At 28.4% G+C, this 23,208-nt stretch overlaps 2 protein-coding genes across 5 annotated transcripts; both read left to right on the forward strand.

Annotated features, from left to right (window-relative positions):
* The first annotated feature begins 690 nt into the window (after positions 1–690).
* On the forward strand, positions 691–17,854 carry LOC106791782 (serine/threonine-protein kinase 32A). 4 transcript variants are annotated; one of them, XM_014757699.1, is made up of 10 exons: positions 691–1,069; positions 3,153–3,530; positions 4,682–4,737; positions 6,148–6,316; positions 8,090–8,287; positions 15,501–15,590; positions 15,944–16,110; positions 16,368–16,648; positions 16,914–17,117; positions 17,513–17,854. In XM_014757699.1, the coding sequence occupies exons 2-10, from the start codon at positions 3,401–3,403 to the stop codon at positions 17,688–17,690; spliced, it is 1,473 nt and encodes a 490-aa protein (XP_014613185.1). In that variant the 5' UTR covers positions 691–1,069; positions 3,153–3,400; the 3' UTR covers positions 17,691–17,854. The 4 variants fall into 4 exon arrangements, with proteins under 4 accessions (XP_014613185.1, XP_014613186.1, XP_014613187.1 ...); XM_014757700.1 differs by having other exon boundaries at positions 1,030–1,069; positions 3,196–3,530; XM_014757701.1 differs by having other exon boundaries at positions 1,032–1,069; positions 3,204–3,530.
* A 2,722-nt stretch (positions 17,855–20,576) lies between these two features.
* LOC106791771 (isocitrate dehydrogenase [NAD] subunit beta, mitochondrial) lies at positions 20,577–23,099 on the forward strand. The gene is made up of 6 exons (XM_014757671.1): positions 20,577–20,888; positions 21,350–21,409; positions 21,486–21,695; positions 21,776–22,167; positions 22,258–22,447; positions 22,524–23,099. The coding sequence occupies exons 1-6, from the start codon at positions 20,847–20,849 to the stop codon at positions 22,752–22,754; spliced, it is 1,125 nt and encodes a 374-aa protein (XP_014613157.1). The 5' UTR covers positions 20,577–20,846; the 3' UTR covers positions 22,755–23,099.
* The last annotated feature ends 109 nt before the right edge of the window (positions 23,100–23,208 follow it).

A 23,208-nucleotide genomic window follows, 5' to 3' on the forward strand; every position in this document is an offset into this window, starting at 1 on the left:
GATTCATTTTATTTACTAATTCAATTTTATCATCGATTAATAATTTTATTTTTCGTTTTGTATTTTTTTTTTTCTTTTTTCCTATTTTATTTTATTCGATCAATTGCACTCGAGGATTTACTTTCCGACACATTTTTTTCCGATCCATCCAATACGAATTAAATTGACCATAAAATACTATACACGCGTGTGCGCGCGCGCGCGCGCACACGTCACCATACAATTTGACAAATTTTCTAAAACTTTAATACTGAATAATTCAAATCACGAGCTCCCCTATATATATCTTTTTTGAAAAAGCTTTTAGAATATTTCTATTTGAATGAAAATGAGTTTAAAGAAACAGAGAGGTGGGTTTGGTTTGTGAGTGAGAAAGACGAGAGAACAAGCAGCCGGTTCTTCTCCGTCATCGCGATCGTCGTTCCACTGCCATCTGCTCGATCATGTAAATATGTATAAAAGATAGATAGAGATAGATAGAAAAAAAAAAGAAAGAGAGAGAGATAGATAGACAAGTTTTGTTTCTGGCTTTAGAAAGCGTCGGGACGCCGACTACACATGGCACGCGCGCTAAAACTTGCGGAGTTTCGCGCAGACGCGATTCTCTATCCTTCATCAAAAGTGAGTAAGCAAGAGAGAAATAACAGTATGAGAGAACGAAAGAGAGAGAGAGAAAGATTTAACTTACACGATAGTAGGAGGATGACGTTCCAACAGTGAGTTACATTGAACCGTACAACGGAGAGCGGACATTCGTACACCGACCGCGAACGTGATAACATTCTTATATATTTATTCCTATTTCCATTTTTACTATTTTTTTTGTTATCTTCTTCTTCTTATTGTACTCAAAGAAACGTGTGAAAAAGAAATCAACGATATCACCGTATGCGTTAGATTTTTTTTGTGATTGGAATAACACGTGAACCGGGACCCGATTGATGGTGTTAGTTACATTTCGCAAATTTTGTTTTATATCAGTGTGTATAGGGGTAGAAAATATTATAAAGAAATTTGTACTCTTGTTTGTTTGTTGTGTGTGTGCGCGTGTATTTAATTGAATTTGACAGTAAGTTGTTTACATATTATGTATTTCGATTGATCGATTTATTCATTTACGAATAAGTAATTCATTTGATTTTTGTGGTTCCCGATTTGAAATGTGCCGCGGCAAAAATTTCCGCAGTTTTTTTCTTTTTTACAATCGATCGTTATTTCGATTAAACGCCAATAAAGTTTGTACTTTTCTATGGTCGTCGATCAAACTCGTTATTATTAATAATTGCGCGATCGAAAGTTTTCCTGGTTTTTTTTTTATTATTATTTATTATTCGATATTTTTTTTGGTTTCATTCGAGTCTCCTCTTACGAAAAAATATCTCGTGTTACATTTTATATTAATCGTTAAACATTCGAATGAAGTTTAATTTAATTACAATTGTATTATTAACGATAGATCATTTTTTGTTTTTTTTTTTCACGTTTAAATGAATCAAAAATATAATATTTAATCAAAATTTTTTCTTCACCATCCTACTAATTGTTTATTAGACTTTCTTCTAAAAACTTGAGGATTTCGTTCTTAAAAAAAGGTGGCGCGCTTTTCTTTCTTTCCTTCTTCCTTCTTATTCCTTTCATTCATTCATTCATTCTCTCTCTCTCTCTCTCTCTCTCTTTCTCTCTCTTTTTGCAACAAAAGGGAAGTAGTTTCAAAAGGAGAAGGGAAAACTGGCACGGCTGCTTTTCAACAAACTTCGCATTGAAATTTCTGACATCCTCGTTTAGACGATAACTTGAAAGGGAGAAGTCGTTGAGAAAAAAAGTAATAACTCGAATGAGAATGAGTGAGAGAGAAGAAAGAAAAAAGTGGTTGGCAGGGGAGGGAAGGGGGGAGGGGGAGAGAGAAAGAAGGGTAGGACAGAGGGTGGACGGGGTGCGGTGTGGGGCTGTGGGTGGGGTGGGAAGGTGAGGGGGAATTAATTTTGTCGAAAGGTCTCTTTCGTAAACAACAAACAAACAAAAAATATATGTGTATATATATAATCGAGAATATTAAGGTCGATTCTTTGAAACTGTCCAAAGGACTTCAAGGATCTTCCTTCTTCGGTGTCACCCTTTTTTTTCCCTTTTTTTTCCCTTTTTTTCCCTTTTTTTTCTTTTCTTAACACACATTAGGTTACTTGACTCTGTTTAATACACTTACGGGAGCATCAGTTTTCTTAGAAATAATATGGGTATTTTTTTTTCTTTTTTTTTTTTTTAATTAAGTCCGATGAGAAAAGAAGGTACGAGCTTCTTCCTAACCATTTTTTCCTTCGTCTTATTATCTTCGTGTAATCTTACGGAAGTTGACTCTCACCTACGCGCTAATTAACTCTTCTCTGCACATGACCTATCTCATAAACACACACACACATATCTTTTTATGTCTTCTTTATAAGTAATAAAGATAGGAACAAAAAATTGGTAATTCATTCAACAATTTTGTTTTACTATATTAATTAGCTTCTTTTCCTTTTATTCGTTTTTTTTTATCTTCTTTTTTAAAAAAGAAAAACCATACGCGAACTGTTCGTTAGGATCGTTATCGTTGTCTCCCTTAATCGAAGTCGAAAACGGTGAAAATAAAAATAAAATAAAAAATAGAATCGATACCGAGAAAATCGAAATAAAAAAAGTGACAGGTAAATCACAATCGAATTTTGGTCTTACGGATTGAATTTACTTACATTAACTGGATACAAATACACAAAAATATAAGCACACATAGAAGAGACACGTTGTTTCAATAAACCCCTTAGAAATCGATAGACGTTTTAATCGAAAAAAACAAAAAACCAGAAAAGAAAGCTCGACTGGTGTATGAGCCATAAAAAATACAAAATCTATATTTTGATATACGTAATTGATTATATTTTTGATGAAACAAATTTTGATTGATTTTACACATCTTTCGAAATAATAAAATAAATAAATAAATGAATAATAAATTCTTATTAAATATTTCTTGCGAAATAATAAAATAAATAAATAAATGAATAATAATAATAATAAATTGATTATACAACTACACATATATATATATAGAATGGTCTCATCAGTTATTCGATTTTCACGAGAACGTCTCTAATTTCGATGTTGATGCTCGTTAGCACAAGAACGTTCCTAATTAACATCCCAATCGGTATCTTCGAGAACTATAGGAACAGGAGGAAGAGAACAGGGTGAAAGAGGAAGTGTGGAAGGAGTTGTTAAATCCGTAGAAACTAGGGAAACCTATAGGAAAGCAAGGGATCGATGACAAGGGGAAGATCATCATCGATACATACCTCAATCCAATGTACCACGAGATCCATTGGCCGAGATCCAATGAAGAATTCACTCAGGAGAATGAGGAAGTATGAGACTTCCGAGTGGATTTCCAGTTTATACGGCCCACCACCACTCGTGTCACGTTTCGAGAGTCATTAAGGAGAACAAAATGGGTGCCAACCAATCAAATAGAACCATACCTACTCCTGGAGAAGAAGGTATAGTTCACACGTATATGTGTCGGTAATTATAACACTTGACTTTATCAATTAATTCGTCATATACACATTTATAATTATAATAACAAATGATTTATTATATTACATATGTGACCATGATTATGAAAGTGGTCTAAGTCAAAATTTAAAAAAAATAATAAGTTTATCAATTATTTCAAACCACATTATTTTAAACTAAATTATAATTCAATGTAATTTTCACGATATTGTTAAAAATGAACCGTTAGATAGTGTTTGTTATATACAATTCATTTTTAGTGTTCAAACGTAATTCTTTAAATATCTCGAAACAAGAGATATATGACTTAGACCATTTTCATAATTATGGGCACATATGTATTTGTATATCTGAAGATTTATTTCATATACAAACATTTCATGTGAAATAATGTTAATAATAATTATCGAATTTTTGCAATATAATATGCCCCAATTATATGTTTCTCATTGTCAAAAGTTTATATTAAAAAGATAATATATCAACGCGTATTGTAGAAAATTCATGAGCGAGATAATATTTGTATGTCAACGCGCAATATTGAAATATTTTTATTTCAGTATTTTAACATCCTCAAACACTTTTTAACCCAATCGAAATTTTGATTCCGACGAAACGTTATTTCTTATTAAAAAAATCCTTTTCAAGTTTTTCTTTTGAATTTCTTCATTCGTTTTTTTATTTTTCTCTTTTCCCACATCGGCCGAACTAAAGTCATCGATGTCGGAAAAATTATTCCAAGGTTTTTCTTACTTTTCTTTTCTTTTCTTTTCTTTCTTCCTTTTTTTATTTTCTATTTTCTTTTATTCGATATTACATTCCCTTCGCGGTATTGATCATTGATTTAAATATGGTTTAAAAATTTTCAATAGATCCTCATACTTCTTAAACATGAAAAGTTGTAATGCTCGTGGAAAACCGTACGAATTTCAAAGATTCAATGTTAAAATTCATGAAAAATCTTATATATGTATATATAATGATATATAATAATAATATATATACATATATATAAGCTATATATCGTTGAAGAAAATTTTCCTTATTCATCGTGATCTAATATTTACTCTTGACGAATATTTTATCTACGATACGTTTATAAACCTGTACAGTATATACTTATCTGTTACAGTGAACTTCGATCACTTTGAAATTCTACGTGCCATAGGAAAAGGAAGTTTTGGAAAGGTAAGTTGTTCAAATATTTTATCAAATCTAATTTTTAATTGACACGACGACGAAAAGAAAAAAAAACAAAACTTATATATAATATCAAATAATATAATATAAAAATTCTATAAATATTTAATCAGTTGTTTCTCTCGTCCAAAAAATAAAATTCTTAATAAGAAGGTATCATAAAGAATTTGGACATCAAAAAAAGAAGTAGAACTTAATTTTGATAAGTTTTTTTCATGTCCAAATTCCCTATGATATCTTCTTATTAAGAATTATATAAATATGTTAAAATTATATGATTATTATTATTATTATAGTATATTTTTTCATTGCCTAGTTTTGTTTTGTTATTATTGTATAAATATAATGCAAAGAATATATAGAAGAAGATTATTACCAAATAATAAATTGCATCAAATATAATTTGATGCATATACATTTGTAATACTTATGGCATAATGCGATTAGTGTTACGAATACCCAAAAAAAACATGATTCAACCTAATCGATCTATAATGTTCGATGACGATAATTCGAATTATAGCAACTTTACTTGTTTCCTTTATGATAGATGTATCGAACCATAGTTAGGATCGTATTAACGTGACCGCGAATAATTAAAATACGAATACGTGCGTTAATAATGATCGTTCCAACGACGGAAATAACAACGTAAAGGTGGGGGTGGGGGTTGCTGCTGATTGGTTGATGGATATTAGAGATTTTCGCGTATATCAAATTTCCGTTTCCGTTCGAGATTTCGAAGAACGTTAAATATCGTAATTAGATCCGTCTAAACAATATTCCCAAAAAACAAAAACATAATTCAATTTCTTTATTAATTGTAGAATTAAATGAAAATATTTATTTATTCATCGATATCATTTGCATTTAATTATGCTAATTTTATATAACTCAAATCCCCCATATTGGTAATATTATTATTATTATTATTATTATCATTATCATTATAATTTATTCGCCCGGGTAAGAATCATTAATTATTGCTAATTATTTTTCACAATAATTATTTATTATATTGTAAGAATATTAAATACGTTTATTTGCATATAATTATCAAATTAACGATGAAAATAATTGTAATTCTATCGTTAAGAAAAAAAGAACAAAAAAGAAGAAAAAAATATTTAATCTTTTATGAAATATTTAACGAGACCACCCCAACCACGCTCGCGGAGGAAATAAAAAGGTCGATGAAATCGCGTTGAGGAAAATTTTCAAATGAAAAAAAGAAAAAAAAAGAAAAACGAGAAAAAGAATAAAAAGAAACGTCGTGTTAACTAAACGCTTCAATTTTTACGCTTACTATAGACATTCGATTTGTTATTGGCTAGATGCCAAATTGTGGGTGAATGCATAACACAAAGGGGGATGAATTCTCTCTCTTCTGTTGTTCAGGTTTGCATAGTGCAAAAGAGAGACCGTATTGGCAATATGTATGCGATGAAATACGTTCACAAAGGGGAGTGCGCGGAGAGAGGGGCATTGAAAAACGTCGCAAGAGAGGTCGAAATTCTCTCAAAGTTGGAACATCCGTGCTTGGTCAATCTCTGGTTCAGTTTTCAAGGTAAATTTATTTATTTTCAATGAATAATACATATAGGAAAAAATGAATAACAAAATATAAATGTCAACGGGGGTAGGGGGTGGCGGGGGATATTTTCGTTTGAGAATATGCGAAAAATTTGTTAAACTGTAAAAAAAAATATGCGAGAGAAAATAATATGAACAAACGAGTTTGATGAATCGACGATGAAAAATTATACATTGTTAAATATTTTGTTTGTTTGTTGTTTAAATCGAAGAAAAATTTGACAAAATGAATTATTATGTTAATTGATATTCTACTTAAATGAAAATAATATAATGTGATATAATAGAATAAAAGATAAATCTGAATATAATAGAAAATACAATAATCAATTGTACTATTTATTATTCATCCTGGCACTTGGAGCAATTGACTTGAACGTGACTCTACCTTCTCGAACTTCTCGTTTAATTCACGGTAATATTATAGTTACGGTAACAGCAAAACGTTTCTCGATTTTAACTTGAATCTTGAAAGTCGAGTTATTACCAAGAGAAAGAGAGAAGTTTCTATTTTTCTATAGTTTGCTTCATTCAACAATTCTCTCTCACTTACTTAATTTCTCTTTTCTTTATTTATTTATGTTTTTTTTTTTCCCCTTTTAATTTTCTTCTTTTTAAAGCAAAACTTTGGTAGGAAGAAAGGAAAGAATTTCGTGGAAAATTCGGGAAAAAAACAAAGCGGAGAATAAGGAACAACTATTCGAGAAAATAAATCGACAGTTTATTAATAACTCTTCTATTCCAAACAATTCTCCTCTTCTCTCTCTTCTAATTTCAAACTTTACGTATACAAAAAGAAAACAAAAAATACGTCGAATTATTTTAACTAATTATTATCGCATCATTGGCATGTTAAAAATGTAGTTCCTAGTTCTTCAAAAAATGAAAAAAAAAAAAACAAATCTATATTCGATAAAACAAACAGTAGCAATCTTATAATAATCTCAAAAAAGTATACAACCTGGTGTACTCGGATTTTTACAAAGATTTAATAAAATAATAAAAAATAAAACAATAATCTTTAAGGAAAAATTAAGTTAAAAGCAATTATTGTAAAATAATATTATTGATAATTCATTAAAGTTTGTTCACAATAATACTAATCATAAATAAGAAAAGTCATTACTCAAAGAGCTAATAATAAGAAGATAAATGTGATCGTCCAAAGCACTCAGAAAATCTATCCCGTTGCTCGTTATCCTCCTTTCTAAACGTTCATCTTGATTATTTGCAACGTGAACTCATTGTTGAACACGTTCAACGTGTTATACTATGACGTAATATTGTTATTAAACGAGACTTCGAAAGCCACCGGTAATACTCTTTAACGAATATTTGCTATCGTTTTAGATAAACGTACAGATAAATACATACATATACTAGGAGTTATACAAGTATTTGTACTCTCTCTCCCACTTTGTCAATATAAAATAATCAATAATTTTCTCTTACAATACAATATTTCAAAAATTCTTTTATATACACAGAAATATATTTTAATATTTATAATAATTAACAAAAATTGTATTTTATCATATTACTTAGTTAACAAAAAAATACTCTAGTAGGAATACAATTATAATATAATTATCTAACGATACAATATTTTTCCGCATTTTAATATATATTTAAATAAATATATTTAATAATTTTAATAATTCTAAAATAGGTTGACAACATTGGTAAAATTGATTGGAAACATTGATAATTATTTTATTCTTAATAATATCTTTTTATATTGTTACAGACGAAGAAGACTTATTTATGGTATCAGATTTACTATTGGGTGGTGATCTGCGTTATCATATACAACAAAAGGTTGAATTCACCGAGGAAAGTATCGTTCTCTTTGTCGTAGAAATTGCACTCGCTCTCGACTATCTCCAAAATCACAAAATCGTTCACAGAGACATCAAACCAGATAATATCCTGTTAGACGAGGAGGGTAAGTTATTCCAATATTTTAGATACATCTGTTATCACTTTAATTTAAACTAAACACGCTTTACACTTATCAATTTGAAAATTTCATTTAAAAAGAAATAATTATTATTGAAAATTTTCAAAAAAAATTTCGATTATCCAAAATAAAGTGTTCGAACAATTTCTTTTTAGAAACAAATTGAACATAATTACTTGGGTATTTTTTTTAATGGATTAATATAAATACAAGCAAAAATTCGATGAAATATTTCATTAGATGATCATTTTTAATTCAAAGTCATGACTGGCAAGGAACGCCAAAGTAAATACTATATATTAGTTTAAACAATCTTCAATATTAATAGAGTATGCAATATACCTTAATTGATTGTTAATTAATCGAAGAAAATGTCTATTGAAATTATTTTAAATTCCAAGTATGTTAATAAATATATAATACTTAAACCAGTACATATATTTATTTAAATAAAATCTGAAATATAAATAGAGTGTATTAAAATAATAAAATAATTGTTAATTAATCGAAAAAAATGTGTATTGCAATTTAGAAGCACTGAGTATATGTATACTCCTCAAAATTCACCTTCAGACTGGCAAATTGTTTTGTATAAAATTTCTTTTATTAAATATTGTTTATATGACACTTTCCAAATAAAGAAAATTCTATTTATCAATACTTAATTAATAATAATAAACAATAATTAATAAAAGTAATTTGATAGAGGACAATGTTTCATTTCAACGATGGATTTCAAAGAGGACAGAGTACATAGATCATATACTTCATGCTTTTAAACAACAATAGACACTTTCATTGATTAATTAACAATTATTTTAATCTTCTAATGCACTTTACTTATATTACAGAAGATTATATATTACATTATATAATCACAAAGAAAAAAATAATGTATTTAATATTAGAGGTAGAATTTTTCGTATCGATTTAAAAGAGAAATTGTTTTCTATCGAATGAGAGAATGAACAACAAATAACGCTTTACGTTTTCGGTGGGGCTACGTTATGGCAAACAAGCGTACTAATCGAGTATCATGAGAACTGTAATTTGATTGTCGAACTATGCACGAAATTGGAAAATTACTTTACCGCTGACTGTAACAACTTATCGCGTTGTGAATTTCCAACCAGAATTTCTATCTATCTATCTATCTATCTATCTATCTATCTATCTCATCATCTATCAATCTATCTCACTTACTCGCTCATTCTCTTTAACGTAACTGGTCCCAGTCTGTTTACGCGAGATTCCATGTTACATTAAACCCGTCGATGTATATATATACTCGTGCACATGCATTTTATATACAGAGTGTACCAAAAGTTGTTTTATTAAAAAATAACAAAATGTTTGTTCGTAAAATATATTTAAAGTAAAACGATTGTAGTAAGTATATATTCTTTTTTTGTATTAACAACACTGCAACTGGAGTATCGTTAATATTTTATATATATTGAATTAAACACAAATCCTAAAATATTATAATTTTATGAAAACAAACCCCAAAATATTAATTATTGTTTATAATTACAATATATTTATTACTTTCTTGTTAATAGTTACTTTTGATACAGCATGTATACATACAGATTCGTAGACTCGTCTACAATTCAATTTCTATTGCTCTATAAATAACAAAGTAATAAAAAGTATATATTCTCGATTAAAAGAAAGATGCTCGAACATTTCTAATAAAAAAGTAAACGAGTTATTTCAAGACTATAACGAGGACGACGACTATGAGGCTTTTCTATAATCAAGGAGAACAAAAAATTGTTCTTGCGAATATGAAAGCAAAATATTTTCTATTCTTCTTGAGAGAGAGAGAGAGAGAGTATCTTTATTATTTTATATATAGTAACAACGGCATATACACAGCCATTTTCTTTCCTTAACCTCATCCCCCTGATTCTTACTACCTTACCTCTCTCATTACAAGAATAATGGAGATTTCCTTTGTTACATATTACGTTGTTCTCCTCTTTTAGTTTGTCATTTCATTAGTTATAAATCACAGAAGTCTCTTTGAACATTTCAAAAGCAAGATGGTAGGCAGTAGCAGAAGAACGGCAGCGCAACCATGTTTAATTTAAATTCGTTTGGAAAATTTTTAACTTTTTTTCTGCCTATATTCTAAAATTCTTTCTTCTCTTTATTCCTTCCTTCCTTTATTTTTTTCTTCTTCTTCTACTTCTTATTCGTTTTACATTTTTTAACGATCCGTCAAACGAATTAAGATTTATATATATATATATCTCTCTCTCTCTCTCTTTTAAGTTATTAAATATATACAAAATTATTAAATATAATAAATTTGAAGAGACAATTCTTACGTGTATTTGGTAATTGGCATTTCACGTAGAAAAGATTAATTGTTAATCGAAATTATAATGAATACATCAAATATATTCGTATACGTACTTTGTAATATCAATAATTAATATAATAAATGGAACAATTATTTGAAATTTATACTTATCTAACTTAGCACACACGTGTTAGATGAATTAATTCGAGGAATTATTCGTCAGCTGTACAACGAAGATTTTGACAACACCTGCAGGGTTATTTCAGAAAATTTGACTGACAGCTGTGTTGACATTAATTCGATCCCATCCGTATTTTCTTCGAATTTATTATTCATAGGATTTATAATTAAATCCTAGGAACGTGTTATATTCTGGATTATTCGTAAAATTATTTCCCCATTAGTTTTTTGTTAAAAATTCGAAATAAAAATATTTAATGAAAGAGAGAGAATGAAACATCTGTGAAATTCTTTACAACAAAGAAGAAAATAACATGCATGGATATTTGCGATCCTTCGGAGTGCAGCTGACAGATTCGATGTTTGTTCACTTCCTCGAGTTTGATGTTAGTATATACGTACACATAATAGGCCAGTTAAAAAGAGACAAACTTCCCCATTGTTTCAGATAAAGGTGGAAATTTTTTGTATAATGATAATTCGATGAAGCTGAATCGAATGGTGCTAATTTTTCCTATTAGATTATGTATTTTAGAAAATTTTTAATTACAGATTTGTTGTCTCGTATAAATTTATTTGTGTATCAAATTGTGAATACATATTTAAAAAAGAAGAATTTTATATCTACACATTAAATTAATTCAAGATATACTGAAAAGGATATTCTAAAAAAGTGGAATTTATTTTTTCTCTAGACATAATTTTAATTCATTTTTATTATGTTATAAGAAAACAGTAATGCTTCAACAGTAATCATTCAATATGAAAATATACATTAGAAAATAGTTGCAGTTGCAGTTGCAGTTAAAAAATTAAAAAAATAAATAATAAAAAAAAAATACAGTTGCATGTGCAGTTGCAGTTGCATGTGCAGGTGCAGTTACAGTTGCAGTTGCATGTGCAGTTGCAGTTGCATGTGCAGTTGCATGTGCAGTTGCTGTTGTATGTGCAGTTGCAGTTTTATGTGCAGTTGCAGTTGCATGTGCAGTGCATTTGCAGTTAAAAATATTAAAATTTTTACGAGACAACAAATTATTAATTTAAAATTTTCTAAAATATAAATTTAAATAATGACTCCCACGTTGCTTTAAATTAATAATTTAGAGGGAATTAGTAATTCTACGTGACTAATGATGATTTATTTGATGATACGAATAATTGTTATACATATAATATGAATTACGAAATTAATTTTTTTAACTTATTAATCATTATTGGTGTAAATACATTTTGAACGTTAACGATTTACGACATTTCATAAATAAAATATAAATAAAATTAGATAGGGATAATAACGTGAACGTAGATCGAAAATGCAAATAGTTTCTTTGCGTGAGGGTTAACTAGGGGAGGAAACATAGCTCGAAGGTGTTTGTTCTAGTTCGTGTGTAACATCCTAGAGACAATATGTTCCATGAAACTTCCATTAGATAGTACGTAAGTAGTTGAAATAGACTTTGACTAGGAATTAACGTGAAAGTTGAAATTTTCTCTTGTTAAGTGTTCTAGCTTCTTCTTCTTCTTCTTCTTCTTCTTCTTATAATTGTAATTATATAATGTTATATTAATATGAAAAGGAAATTTTAAATAGTTTATAGATGGATAAAAGATAGTTACGAGTGTAAACTATTTTGAGTATAAAATCAAAAGGGTCAAAGGTAATGCATGTTAAAAATACTTCGTCAAAGTTTAATATGTAATTCATTCGATTCTCTACGTTCTCTTTTTAGTCATTCGTATTTATATACTTTTATAATATTTATTTTAGAAACCACCGCATTCAAAAAAAAGAGAAAGGAAGAAAGTGGTTACCTGCAAGCAATAATTTTATATACGAAAATGGCAAATTGCGCGCGAGGTTAAGATATTTTTAAACAATGTTTAAAAAAAGAAAATATTAGCCGACATTTATTCTGCGAATAATATTTCATAAGATAAAAGAAGAACAAAACGTACGGACAAAACGTTTACCGAGTATAATAAAAATGAAAAGAAGAAGAAGAATAAGAAAAAAAAGATATTAATTCGATAAATAAAGCAACGACCAAAGAAATAATGTGAATTCAAATCAACGTTAATTCAAAGTTTTCTTGTCAACAATTGTGGTACTTTAATACGTATATTGTATTACGTGGTACTATTATGAAAGTTTACTATCAAGCTACAATCTATAACACGTGCATATATACAGATTCGATCGATAGAATCTGTATACGTTTTCAGTTATGAATTTTCACTAAATCATGTTTAGTGTAATCGAAGGAAATTATTGATCGTAATTGTGCATAAAAGATATTTAAAGGGTTAACCACGACGACGACAACGACGACGATGATATTACGCGATGATAACTATAATAATAATAATAATAATTAGAAGAAGAAGAAGGATACGTGCATATTTCATGATAGTCAAATTAAAGCGAGAACGATAATTTTGAATCAACATATTCATGGAGTTTAGGTTCGTTAATTCGTCGCTTGGTAAATGTCTCTGCTTGAATATTCCACGTATATGGTGACATTATATTTTTCAATATATTCACCTACACGTATTACTCTACCTCTTATGTGAAAATTCTCAAGCGAAAGGGGGGAAGAAAAATTCTTCGAATATTTAACGTCAAAACATATTCTAGAATCTAAACGATTTAACCGTGGTTTATTATTTAACTATAGAAAATGATGAATATAAAAACTTTTACAAAAAATAAATTCAATAGAAAATAGTTGAATAAAATTCCTGACAGAGCGATGAGTCTAATTATTTTCAATTTAATCAAAAATAAATCTCTGATAGAACAATTTGAAACAATATAACATCAAAATCCTGAACTAATAGTGAATTCTAGTAGGTCACATGAATTAGAATTGAATTAGAACTTTCTCCTGAATCTAATTCAGAATCTATATATATAAAACAATGGCGAATATAGCAGACCTCTCTAAATTAGAAATGAGTTAAATAAGACTCTTGTGATCGATTAATGAATTTAATAAAGCTCCTAACTTACAAATAAATTTATTATTATTTATATATACCCAACAGTGAGTTTTTAGTAAGTTTAATTAATTAAAAATGAGTCACAGCAATTGTTTCCTAAATTAGAGAGTTAGAATCGATATGAAATAATATGTAACAGTTATTTTAGGAAGTGTTTCAACCCCTAATTCAAAGAGAGAGAGAGAGAGAGAGACTATGAACTACATTTACATATCTCATACACAGGTAGCAGCTAGTTACCTACCCCAAACTTCCTACAGTAATTTCCCCTCTTGGCTGTTTGAATTTTGAGATTGCGTCTGCATAATTTACAATTAGACTTGTGCACTATGTCGTCGTCATTTAAGGTCTGTTTCACTTTCGCATTCCTTCATTTCCTCTCTCTCTCTCTCTCTCTTTCTTTATCTTTATTTTTATATCTATCTTTTAACGTAGCATTTCACAAGCTTTTCTATTTTTATTATCTCAAAACTTTCGATGCTGTTTTGCTTCTTTTTCTTTTTTAAATATAAAACAATCGGAGGAGGAGGTTTTCGTTCTTTAAAATAAAATGTAAACATAAAATTTGTAATAAAAGTAGAAAGAAGAAGGGGGGTATTTAAATAAAAAAATTGCATTTTAATTGAATTTTCTGCAAACGAGTATAAAAAATTCATTTCATACGTTAATTTAAATATGAATTATTTATAAAAAGAAAAGGGAGGAGGAGGAGTAGGAGGAGTGGGATTTAATATATTCGAATACAAATATTTACCATTCGGGAAATCTTTTTTTTCTTTCCTTTTCATTTTTTTTTTTTTTTCGAAGAGTATAATTTCAGTAATAAAATACAAACACATTGAATCGTATATCCTTTGAAAAATGAAACGCTTGAAGTTATTCGAAAGAAAAGTAGTTGAAAAGAGATGAAAGGATCTAAAATCTTTAGAAGGATTTGTCTACGAAGTCTCCCAAACGGATAACTTAAATCTCGATATATATTATCGAGACTTTGTAAAAGTACAATTACACTGAGAGAGAGAGAGAGAGAGCACTGTTAGAAGTAGCGTAGGATCTACTATCTTCATCCACTTTACTTCGAAAAAGGATAAAACGTTTAGAAATCGTAAGGATTTCATTTTCCGATAAAAAGATTCATTCCCTTTCATCGAATTTCTTTGTCGTCGTAGTCCTATATATGTCACTGATTTATTTGTAAAATTAAAATGTTCAAAATAAGAGCATAAATAAAAAAGGATCCAAAGAAAAAATGATTTCCTTATAATTTACAGCAATGTGTTAAGCCGATGATTACGTATTTAACTAACGGGGTCAAAGGTGTTGTACAATCTTTTTCGAGTTGTAAGTAATTAAAAGAAAGTTGAAAACCGTTTTTAATGTCCTCCAGTATTTTCAAAAGTATAACGACAGTGGAATGAGGTGAAGAAAAAAGAAAAAAAAAGAAAAGGGAAGTGAAGTGTGTCAGTGGGTGGAAGCGAAAAAAAGAGAGGAAAGTAATGTTAAAAAAGAAACAACGAAAAAGAAAGGGAAAATATTGAAAGGTTTTATAATAGGATTATTAAAATAATATCTCGTTCCTTTTTTAAAAGATTTTTAATGAAGTTTAAATAATATTATTTTTTCTTTTATTACAAACTTTATCACAGAACGAGAGAAAGTTCGATTCGAAAAGCTTCTTTTAAACTTGGTTACTTTTTCAAAAAGGTCATGCACGTGTAACGGACTTTAACATTGCCACTGAACTGGAGGATGGTCAATTGGCAACTTCGATGTCAGGCACGAAACCTTATATAGGTATGTGTGTATGAAACATAAAATAAAAAAAAAAATATATATATATAATATCAGAGATTGCAATGCTGTAAATTGTGCATCTTTGCAAATTCTTTGAAAAGTTTTGGTAAATATTTTTTATACTAAAAGTGAATAGATTTTAATGAAACTTATGTTAAATTAAAGTACACTCTTTTGTTTAAACGTAGAATACCATATCGAATTATAAATTTAGCAAGTAAAGTTCAGGAAATGTCAGAGAATGCAATGCTGTAAATTGTGCATCTTTGCAATTTCTTCGAAAAGTTTTGGTTAATATTTTTTATACTAAAAATTATACCATTTCTTTTTCTTTCAATATGAATTTACACCAGCACCCGAGATTTACATGTGCTCGTGCGAAGAATATGGTGTCCTTGGTTACGGATTCACCGTTGATTGGTGGAGTTTAGGAATTCTCGCTTGGGAAACTTTGGCCGGTGAACGTCCTTATTCCCTTCACTCGACAACATCTTATAGAGAAGCATTAAGGATTTTACAGGTACTTAAATATAATCCTCGATTTATAACGTGTAATTTCAATCGTGTCAGTCATATTTAACTTCTCATCAATTATTAACATAAATTGAAATACGAATTTGTTCGTACAATTATAATTATTTTTCTCATTATAAGTAAAGTATCGATTTATTGGAGGAATGAATTATTTTTAGTTCAATTATTTTCTTTTTGTTGTTGTTTTTATTGTTTCGTATCGTTTTAGTTTTAACAAACTTGTCGTCGTCGTGATCGTTTTAGGAAGAAAGGGAAACACCATCCAACTGGAGTACAGCAATATGCGACCTCTTAGATAGATTGTTAACACTAGCACCAGGTGCTAGGGTCTCGACTTTAAGGGAACTCAAGCAGATTGAAGTGATAAGAAGTTTGGATTTTGATAAAGTGTTGAACAAACAGATAAAGCCACCCTTTGCGCCACCAAAGGATCATCTCAATTGCGATCCTACTTTCGAACTCGAGGAAATGATCATCGAGACTAAACCGTTACACAAAAAGAAAAAACGTTTGACCAAACAAAGGTATATATCATTTATTTTTCAACTCGTTCATTTACATCACAAAAGAGTAGTTATCCGATAAAATATTTGAAGTATTATCCGATACTTCAAAGAATATCTTTGTCATTCTGATGAACAATGTGTTCAGTTCACAGTTTCTAGACATTGAAATATTGAAAATGTTTATAACATAAACATTTGTTGTTTTTAATATTTGCTCTATAATTAAAATATTTTGTCTACAAAAAAAGATGATTGACAAAATTGATTCTCTTATAACTTTTAGATCGATCAGAGCCGAATTGACAGGAGACGATGCTTTGAAATCTGCAGAGGGTAACGGTATGGATCTGAGAAGATTGGCCTTTATCCCAGAATATCGCGTATACAATCGTGAAAGGGAAATGGAGAGATTAGAGAGAGAACGAAAAGAGAAACAATGGGAAGAGGAACTGAACACTGCCATGATGGGTGCCGAACAGACGCCAAGGTATTGATGGTTTCATATTTAACCGAATTATTCGAAAAATCCAATAGTTTCTAGAAAATCCTTATTCCGGTCATATAATGTCATAATAAAAAGTTTTTACAATCTGTTCTAATAAAAAAAACACCATAAAAAATGTTTACGATCTTGACATTCGAAGAAAAGTGCACATTGCACACAAAGTGCTGAAGAAAATGATATAAGAAATAAATCTCGTTTATGTCGAAACTTTATTGAAGTTTGTATTATCCAATTAATTTCCGGATTGTGTGAATATATGTTAAAGGATTCTAAATATTTTACTTATATTAGAGATAATGCAATTTGCTAAATGAAGAATCGAAAATGAATTTATTGTTACAATAATTTAAGAACAATTTGGAATTATTTATTTGTAGGATGAGACAAGAACAGCAGCAACAAACACAGGAAGGACAGAAAAGTGTTAACAGATTGAGTGTTTCGAACGTGAAAGCTCGAATCAGTGCTTCCCCCAGACTTAGTCGAAGGGCAAGTACTACGACATCCTCCGACATTGATTACATCGATGCCAGTCCTGAACCATCCACTTCTTAAATTAAATTCGAACAGATTTTTTACCGAAACAATATTAGAATAAAAGCCAATCGAATGTCTAAAAGATATAGATCGTCATTTATAACTGTCGATCATTTTACAATTGAAAAACAGCAACAACAATAACAACAAAATCGATCCTTTTTTTTTGATCGCTACTTTTTTTTTTTTATCACTTTAAAAAAGTGATCCTGTTATAAATTTTATCCACCTTCCGTGCCAAATCATTTTTCAAACGAATTTATCAATAACCATAGTGCACGTTATCAAATTTTATAATTGTTTTGTTATTTTTCTTTGTTGTTTTTCTTTTACATCTTCTTTTTTTATATTATATATATATTTTATTTATTTATTATAAAATGCGCTATATAAGAAATAATTTAATTAATACTTAAAACCAATTAAAATGACTGATGTTTGAACAATTGATTGGAAAATTATTCAAAATGATGACTTTTGAATAGAACAAATTTTCCATGACTTTTATTGCAATATCTATAGAATTACGTTTATCGATTTGTCTCTCTCCCCCACCTTTTTCTTCTCCTCCTCCTCCTCCTCCTCCTACCTACTCTTCCCTTCAGTTACATATAAGTTACATATATGCTATATCCGGATATATACCGCAAACAGTTATTTTAATTTGTTTCGTGGAAATAGGCAGATACATATTAATTGTTAATAGTTACACAGTATTAATAACAATTATGACAACTATTGTTTTATTATGGAAACTCTGGAAGTTTATTTAACAGAATGATTGAATTTCAAACAAATAACGTTTACATTAGCCGATTACATCGTTTCTTATTGAAAAAAGTTTTTTCCTTTTTTTTTTTTTTATTTCTTATCGTTTACAGTTAAATTCTTTACGTTGTTAAAAAATTTATTGAAATGGCAAACGAAGTCGTTTTCGTTTCTGAAGAATTATGATTTCTTTTCTTTATTTTGAAAAAGTGGAAAACGTAATTGGTATAAGAAAAAAACCTAACGATGAAAATAAATTAATAGAAAGAAAGATTCGTAGCGGATATCAAATCGAAAAGAAAAATTTCACCTCACTTTCCTTCTCTCTCTCTCTCTCTCGTTTTTAATAATTTGAATCAGTGGATTGAATGCAGACCACGTTTTGTCGGAAAATCGTCGAGTAATCGATAGCAACGGCGCCTGGTCGACTAAACGAAACAGCAAAAAGAATATTTTCTTTTCTTCACAAAAGTTTCTCTTCTCTTTCATATTTCAAACTTGAATATCAAATTAAATTTCATTTTTTTTTGTTATAACTAGTATAAATTATATATCACAAAATGTTTTATTTATGCAACAATCGTTTGCTATTAATCTGTTGATTTGAATGATAACATTAATAATTATTATATTGTATTACCCTCTAAAATTATTTTATTATTCTTTTATTATTTTTTTTTTTCCTACTAAATAAAAATTTCCTTCTCCAAACGGGATCAAATTATTATTTATAAATTTATAATAATAATAAGTTATTTACAAGTAAATGAAAAAGATTATATAATGCTATACAAACAATTATCTTTTTCTTTAAATATTTATGCACTTGTAAAACTTATTTCTAGTTGGAATCACAAAATGCATACGTATATGTAAGCGCGCCTATAAATATAAAATAGATTCAAGTTTGTCTATCGTTAATAATAATAAAGTTTAAATTATTCATTACTGTATATACATACATACACATAAAATAGGAAAATTTTAAAAAAGTTATAACGATATAAAGAAACAAACAAAACAAAAAAAAATAAGGAAAAAAAAATACCATATTTTCTTTATACATAGAATTTGTATACATTGTGACAATTATATATATATATATATTATATATAGTATATATAAACATATAATATGTTAATATATTAGTATAATTAAATACTACCATGATGCATTACTACTATATATTTTAGAAATAACAAATAATTTTTACAATTATTATGTTCTATAGGAACACTGTGTTTTCTAAATAAATACGATGGAAAATCATTTATTATAGGACAATTGTGCACAGTTGCAATAACTGTTGTATTTTCTTTTATTGCATTCATAAATAATTAAATATGTACCTTTACGTTTACATAAATACTAACTGGATTATTAACTTGTTTCGTACCATGTATCGTTAAACATTTTCCAATTCTTTTTGCATTATATGAATTGCAGGTGTAATACGAAGAAACAGAACAAAGTGTAATCCTAGAAAAGGTACAAATATTTCTTCTTTTATTATATTTTGAAAGTTAGGAATGTAATCATGTTTAATTAATAACTTTACCAACCCATTAGTCTTTTTTCATAATTTTACATTTTAAATTGTAAACTATACTCGGTCACTACATCGACTGAAAAAAAAAATTATAAACAAATCTGTTATTTGGTAAATAAAATGAAATATCATTTTGAAATTAATAGAAAAGTTTAATATTAAAAAATAAATAAAACAAATAAAAAACTTATCAATAAAAAAAGTGAATTTTTTTTTTTGAGTAAGATCATATAATTTTTCATCCACTCTGTATTAATAGAATTATACATAACACTATAACTTAATAACATCAAATAGTATCAAAATTTATAAAAATCTATTAACAAGTAAAAACAAAAGATTATTATATGAAAAAACAATAAAACATTTGTTATTATATTTCAATTTACGTATTAAATAAATATAATAGTAATTAATGTCAGTTTTTTTTAGATTATATTGAGCAAATTATCATAGAAAAATTTAACAAACGTGTAATTAAAAAATGACAGTATTACTAAATTAGATACAATTTTAAATATTCGCGGGTATTGATTGTTGAATAATACGAAAATTACCGAAGATGGCCGATGTTTGGCAGTCGAATATACAAACGCGTACATCGATGTAGAGGAACCATTTCCTTTTTTACTAAAATCTATTCTCCAAATGAAATTAAATTAAATACTACAATAATCTGACATTATTTTATATACTTGTTAATTTGTAATATATTTTCTATAAAATACAAATATTTAATTTTTAATCTTGACAATCGAAAATTTTAATTAGAAATTAATAAAAGCCTATAAAATACGGGCCTGGTTTGTTCGTGCAAGTGCAAGAGAAAGACAATAGCAATTCTTCCATCATAAAAAATGGCTTTACTTGCAAGAAACATCTGTAAGGTACTTTCTCAGGTAAAAGAATGCTTCTTTTTTAAATAAAAAAATATCTTTTCGACTTCCAAACAATTTGAAATAGTATTAGACTTTCTCATATATAATCTATTTTAATTAATTCGACAATATTTAAGATTTTAAGTACAAAAATGAAAACGGGTATTACATCGACATCGTACATATATTTAATTGTTTAAATATTTTCAATATTACAAATGTTGTCTATACATTTAATCAAATTCATTAACTAATCTACCTTTTAATATTAATAATTAATTACTTAATTATTTAGTTACATTAATTTAATAGTCAATATAGATATTTTCATTTCGCAAATAAGATTATTTTTGATGCATTTGCATAATCATTCCTTTCACGTTTAATCCTCTCAAAATTAATAACAACAAATACTCTTTAATTATTATTATTATTGTAATATATTATTATTGTGATTAAATGTATTTTTATTTTATTAACAGACTGCCCAAAAAGGGTCTATTAGACCCTTACACATAGGAGCAGTCCTTCATCGAGAAGCTGTAAGTTTTATTATAAATATTCTTTTTTTCTTTTTTTTTATATGTGTGTTTCTATTTCATACGATATTAATTTTAGGCAATTGAACCAGAAGGAAAAGTAAAATGTACTTTAATACCAGGAGACGGTGTTGGGCCAGAACTGGTAGTATCCGTTCAAAATGTTTTCAAAGCAGCCGACGTCCCTGTTGAATTTGAACCTTATTTTTTATCTGAAGTTAATCCGACATTGAGTGCACCGCTTGATCAAGTCTCCAACAGTATTGCCAGGAACCGAGTTTGTTTAAAGGTATTTATATACATTTTTCAATATTTTGTTTTATCATATTTTTTAAATTGTACAATATTTGTTATTTATTCTTTTCATAGGGTATTTTAGCTACACCAGATCATTCGCATACAGGAGAACTACAAACGTTGAACATGAAATTACGTAGGAGTTTAGATTTATATTCTAATGTAGTACATGTTAAATCACTGCCAGGTGTCAAGTCTCGTCATCAAAATGTAGATTGCGTTATCATCAGAGAGCAAACCGAAGGAGAATACTCTGCCTTGGAACACGAATCTGTAAAAGGGGTCGTAGAGTGTTTGAAAATTGTAACGGCAACTAAAAGTCAAAGAATTGCCAAGTTTGCATTTGATTATGCGGTGAAGAATAATCGTAAGAAGGTCACTTGTGTTCACAAAGCAAATATAATGAAATTGGGTGATGGTCTCTTCTTGAAATCGTGTCATGAAATTGCTAAATTATATCCTAGGTGAGAACTAATATTTGATACACTTATTTACATGCTAGTTATATTGAACTATAACAGCTTTAATTGATTATATTTTGTTCATTACATTAGAGTTACATTTGAGACTATGATCGTGGATAATTGCACCATGCAAATGGTGTCTAATCCTCATCAATTTGACGTTATGGTGATGCCTAATTTGTATGGTAACATCGTTGATAATTTAGCTTCTGGATTAGTTGGTGGTGCTGGAGTAGTTCCTGGTGCTACATATAGTGCAGAGTGTGTAGTTTTTGAACCGGTAAGACTATATTTATTATCATCATTTATTTTCAATATTTATTTTATTATTTAATATGTATTTGTGTAATTTATAGGGTGCAAGACACACGTATTCGGAAGCTGTTGGTAAGAATGTTGCTAACCCAACAGCCATGCTTTTATGTGCTGTCAAATTGCTTCATCACGTTAATTTGAAACCTTATTCAGAACAAATCAAAGATGCATTAAATAGAGTCCTAAACGATGGAAAAGTTCTTACTAAGGATTTAGGCGGTCAAAGTTCGACGACCGAATTTACAACTGCGGTAATAAATTGTCTCCGTTAATAGTAGTTAATGTCAAATGATCTGAGCTTAAATTTAAGAAGAATTATGTAATATAGAACACATGTCATGAGAATCGTAAGATCTTTAAATGTTAGTAGTATTGTCCAGTTATAGAGTTTATTTATTTATTAAAAAACGAAAACCAATTTTTCGGAATCAAAGCGACACAATTTCCTTTAGCACGTTAAAGGAGATGTATCTTTTAATGTGTCCTAAAGATGCACTTAATTTTATTAATACCTATACATTACTAATGATGGTAATCATTGGTCAAATAGAAAAATTATCTAATTGTGTATTATATCGTTATATGCAACTTGTACAATAAACTACATTGCCTCATACTGATTTTCTATTAATAATGTTTATTTTAAAAAATAGAAATCAGTACATATGAAGTCCATATTGTGTCACATAAGTACCGTAGGAACGCTGGCAAATAATTTTAACAGTA

This window comes from Polistes canadensis, unplaced genomic scaffold (assembly GCF_001313835.1).
Source record: "Polistes canadensis isolate GaletaPanama2010 unplaced genomic scaffold, ASM131383v1 scaffold_342, whole genome shotgun sequence".
Lineage (NCBI taxonomy): Eukaryota > Metazoa > Arthropoda > Insecta > Hymenoptera > Vespidae > Polistes > Polistes canadensis.

Coding starts and splice junctions, on each gene's coding strand:
- LOC106791782 (XM_014757699.1), top strand. CDS start 3,401: ATGAGACTTCCGAGTGGATTTCCAGTTTATACGGCCCACCACCACTCG. Junction 15,591..15,943: donor AGGCACGAAACCTTATATAG/GTATGTGTGTAT, acceptor AATTTACACCAG/CACCCGAGATTTACATGTGC. Junction 16,111..16,367: donor AAGCATTAAGGATTTTACAG/GTACTTAAATAT, acceptor TGATCGTTTTAG/GAAGAAAGGGAAACACCATC.
- LOC106791771 (XM_014757671.1), top strand. CDS start 20,847: ATGGCTTTACTTGCAAGAAACATCTGTAAGGTACTTTCTCAG. Junction 21,410..21,485: donor CAGTCCTTCATCGAGAAGCT/GTAAGTTTTATT, acceptor TATTAATTTTAG/GCAATTGAACCAGAAGGAAA. Junction 21,696..21,775: donor GGAACCGAGTTTGTTTAAAG/GTATTTATATAC, acceptor TTCTTTTCATAG/GGTATTTTAGCTACACCAGA.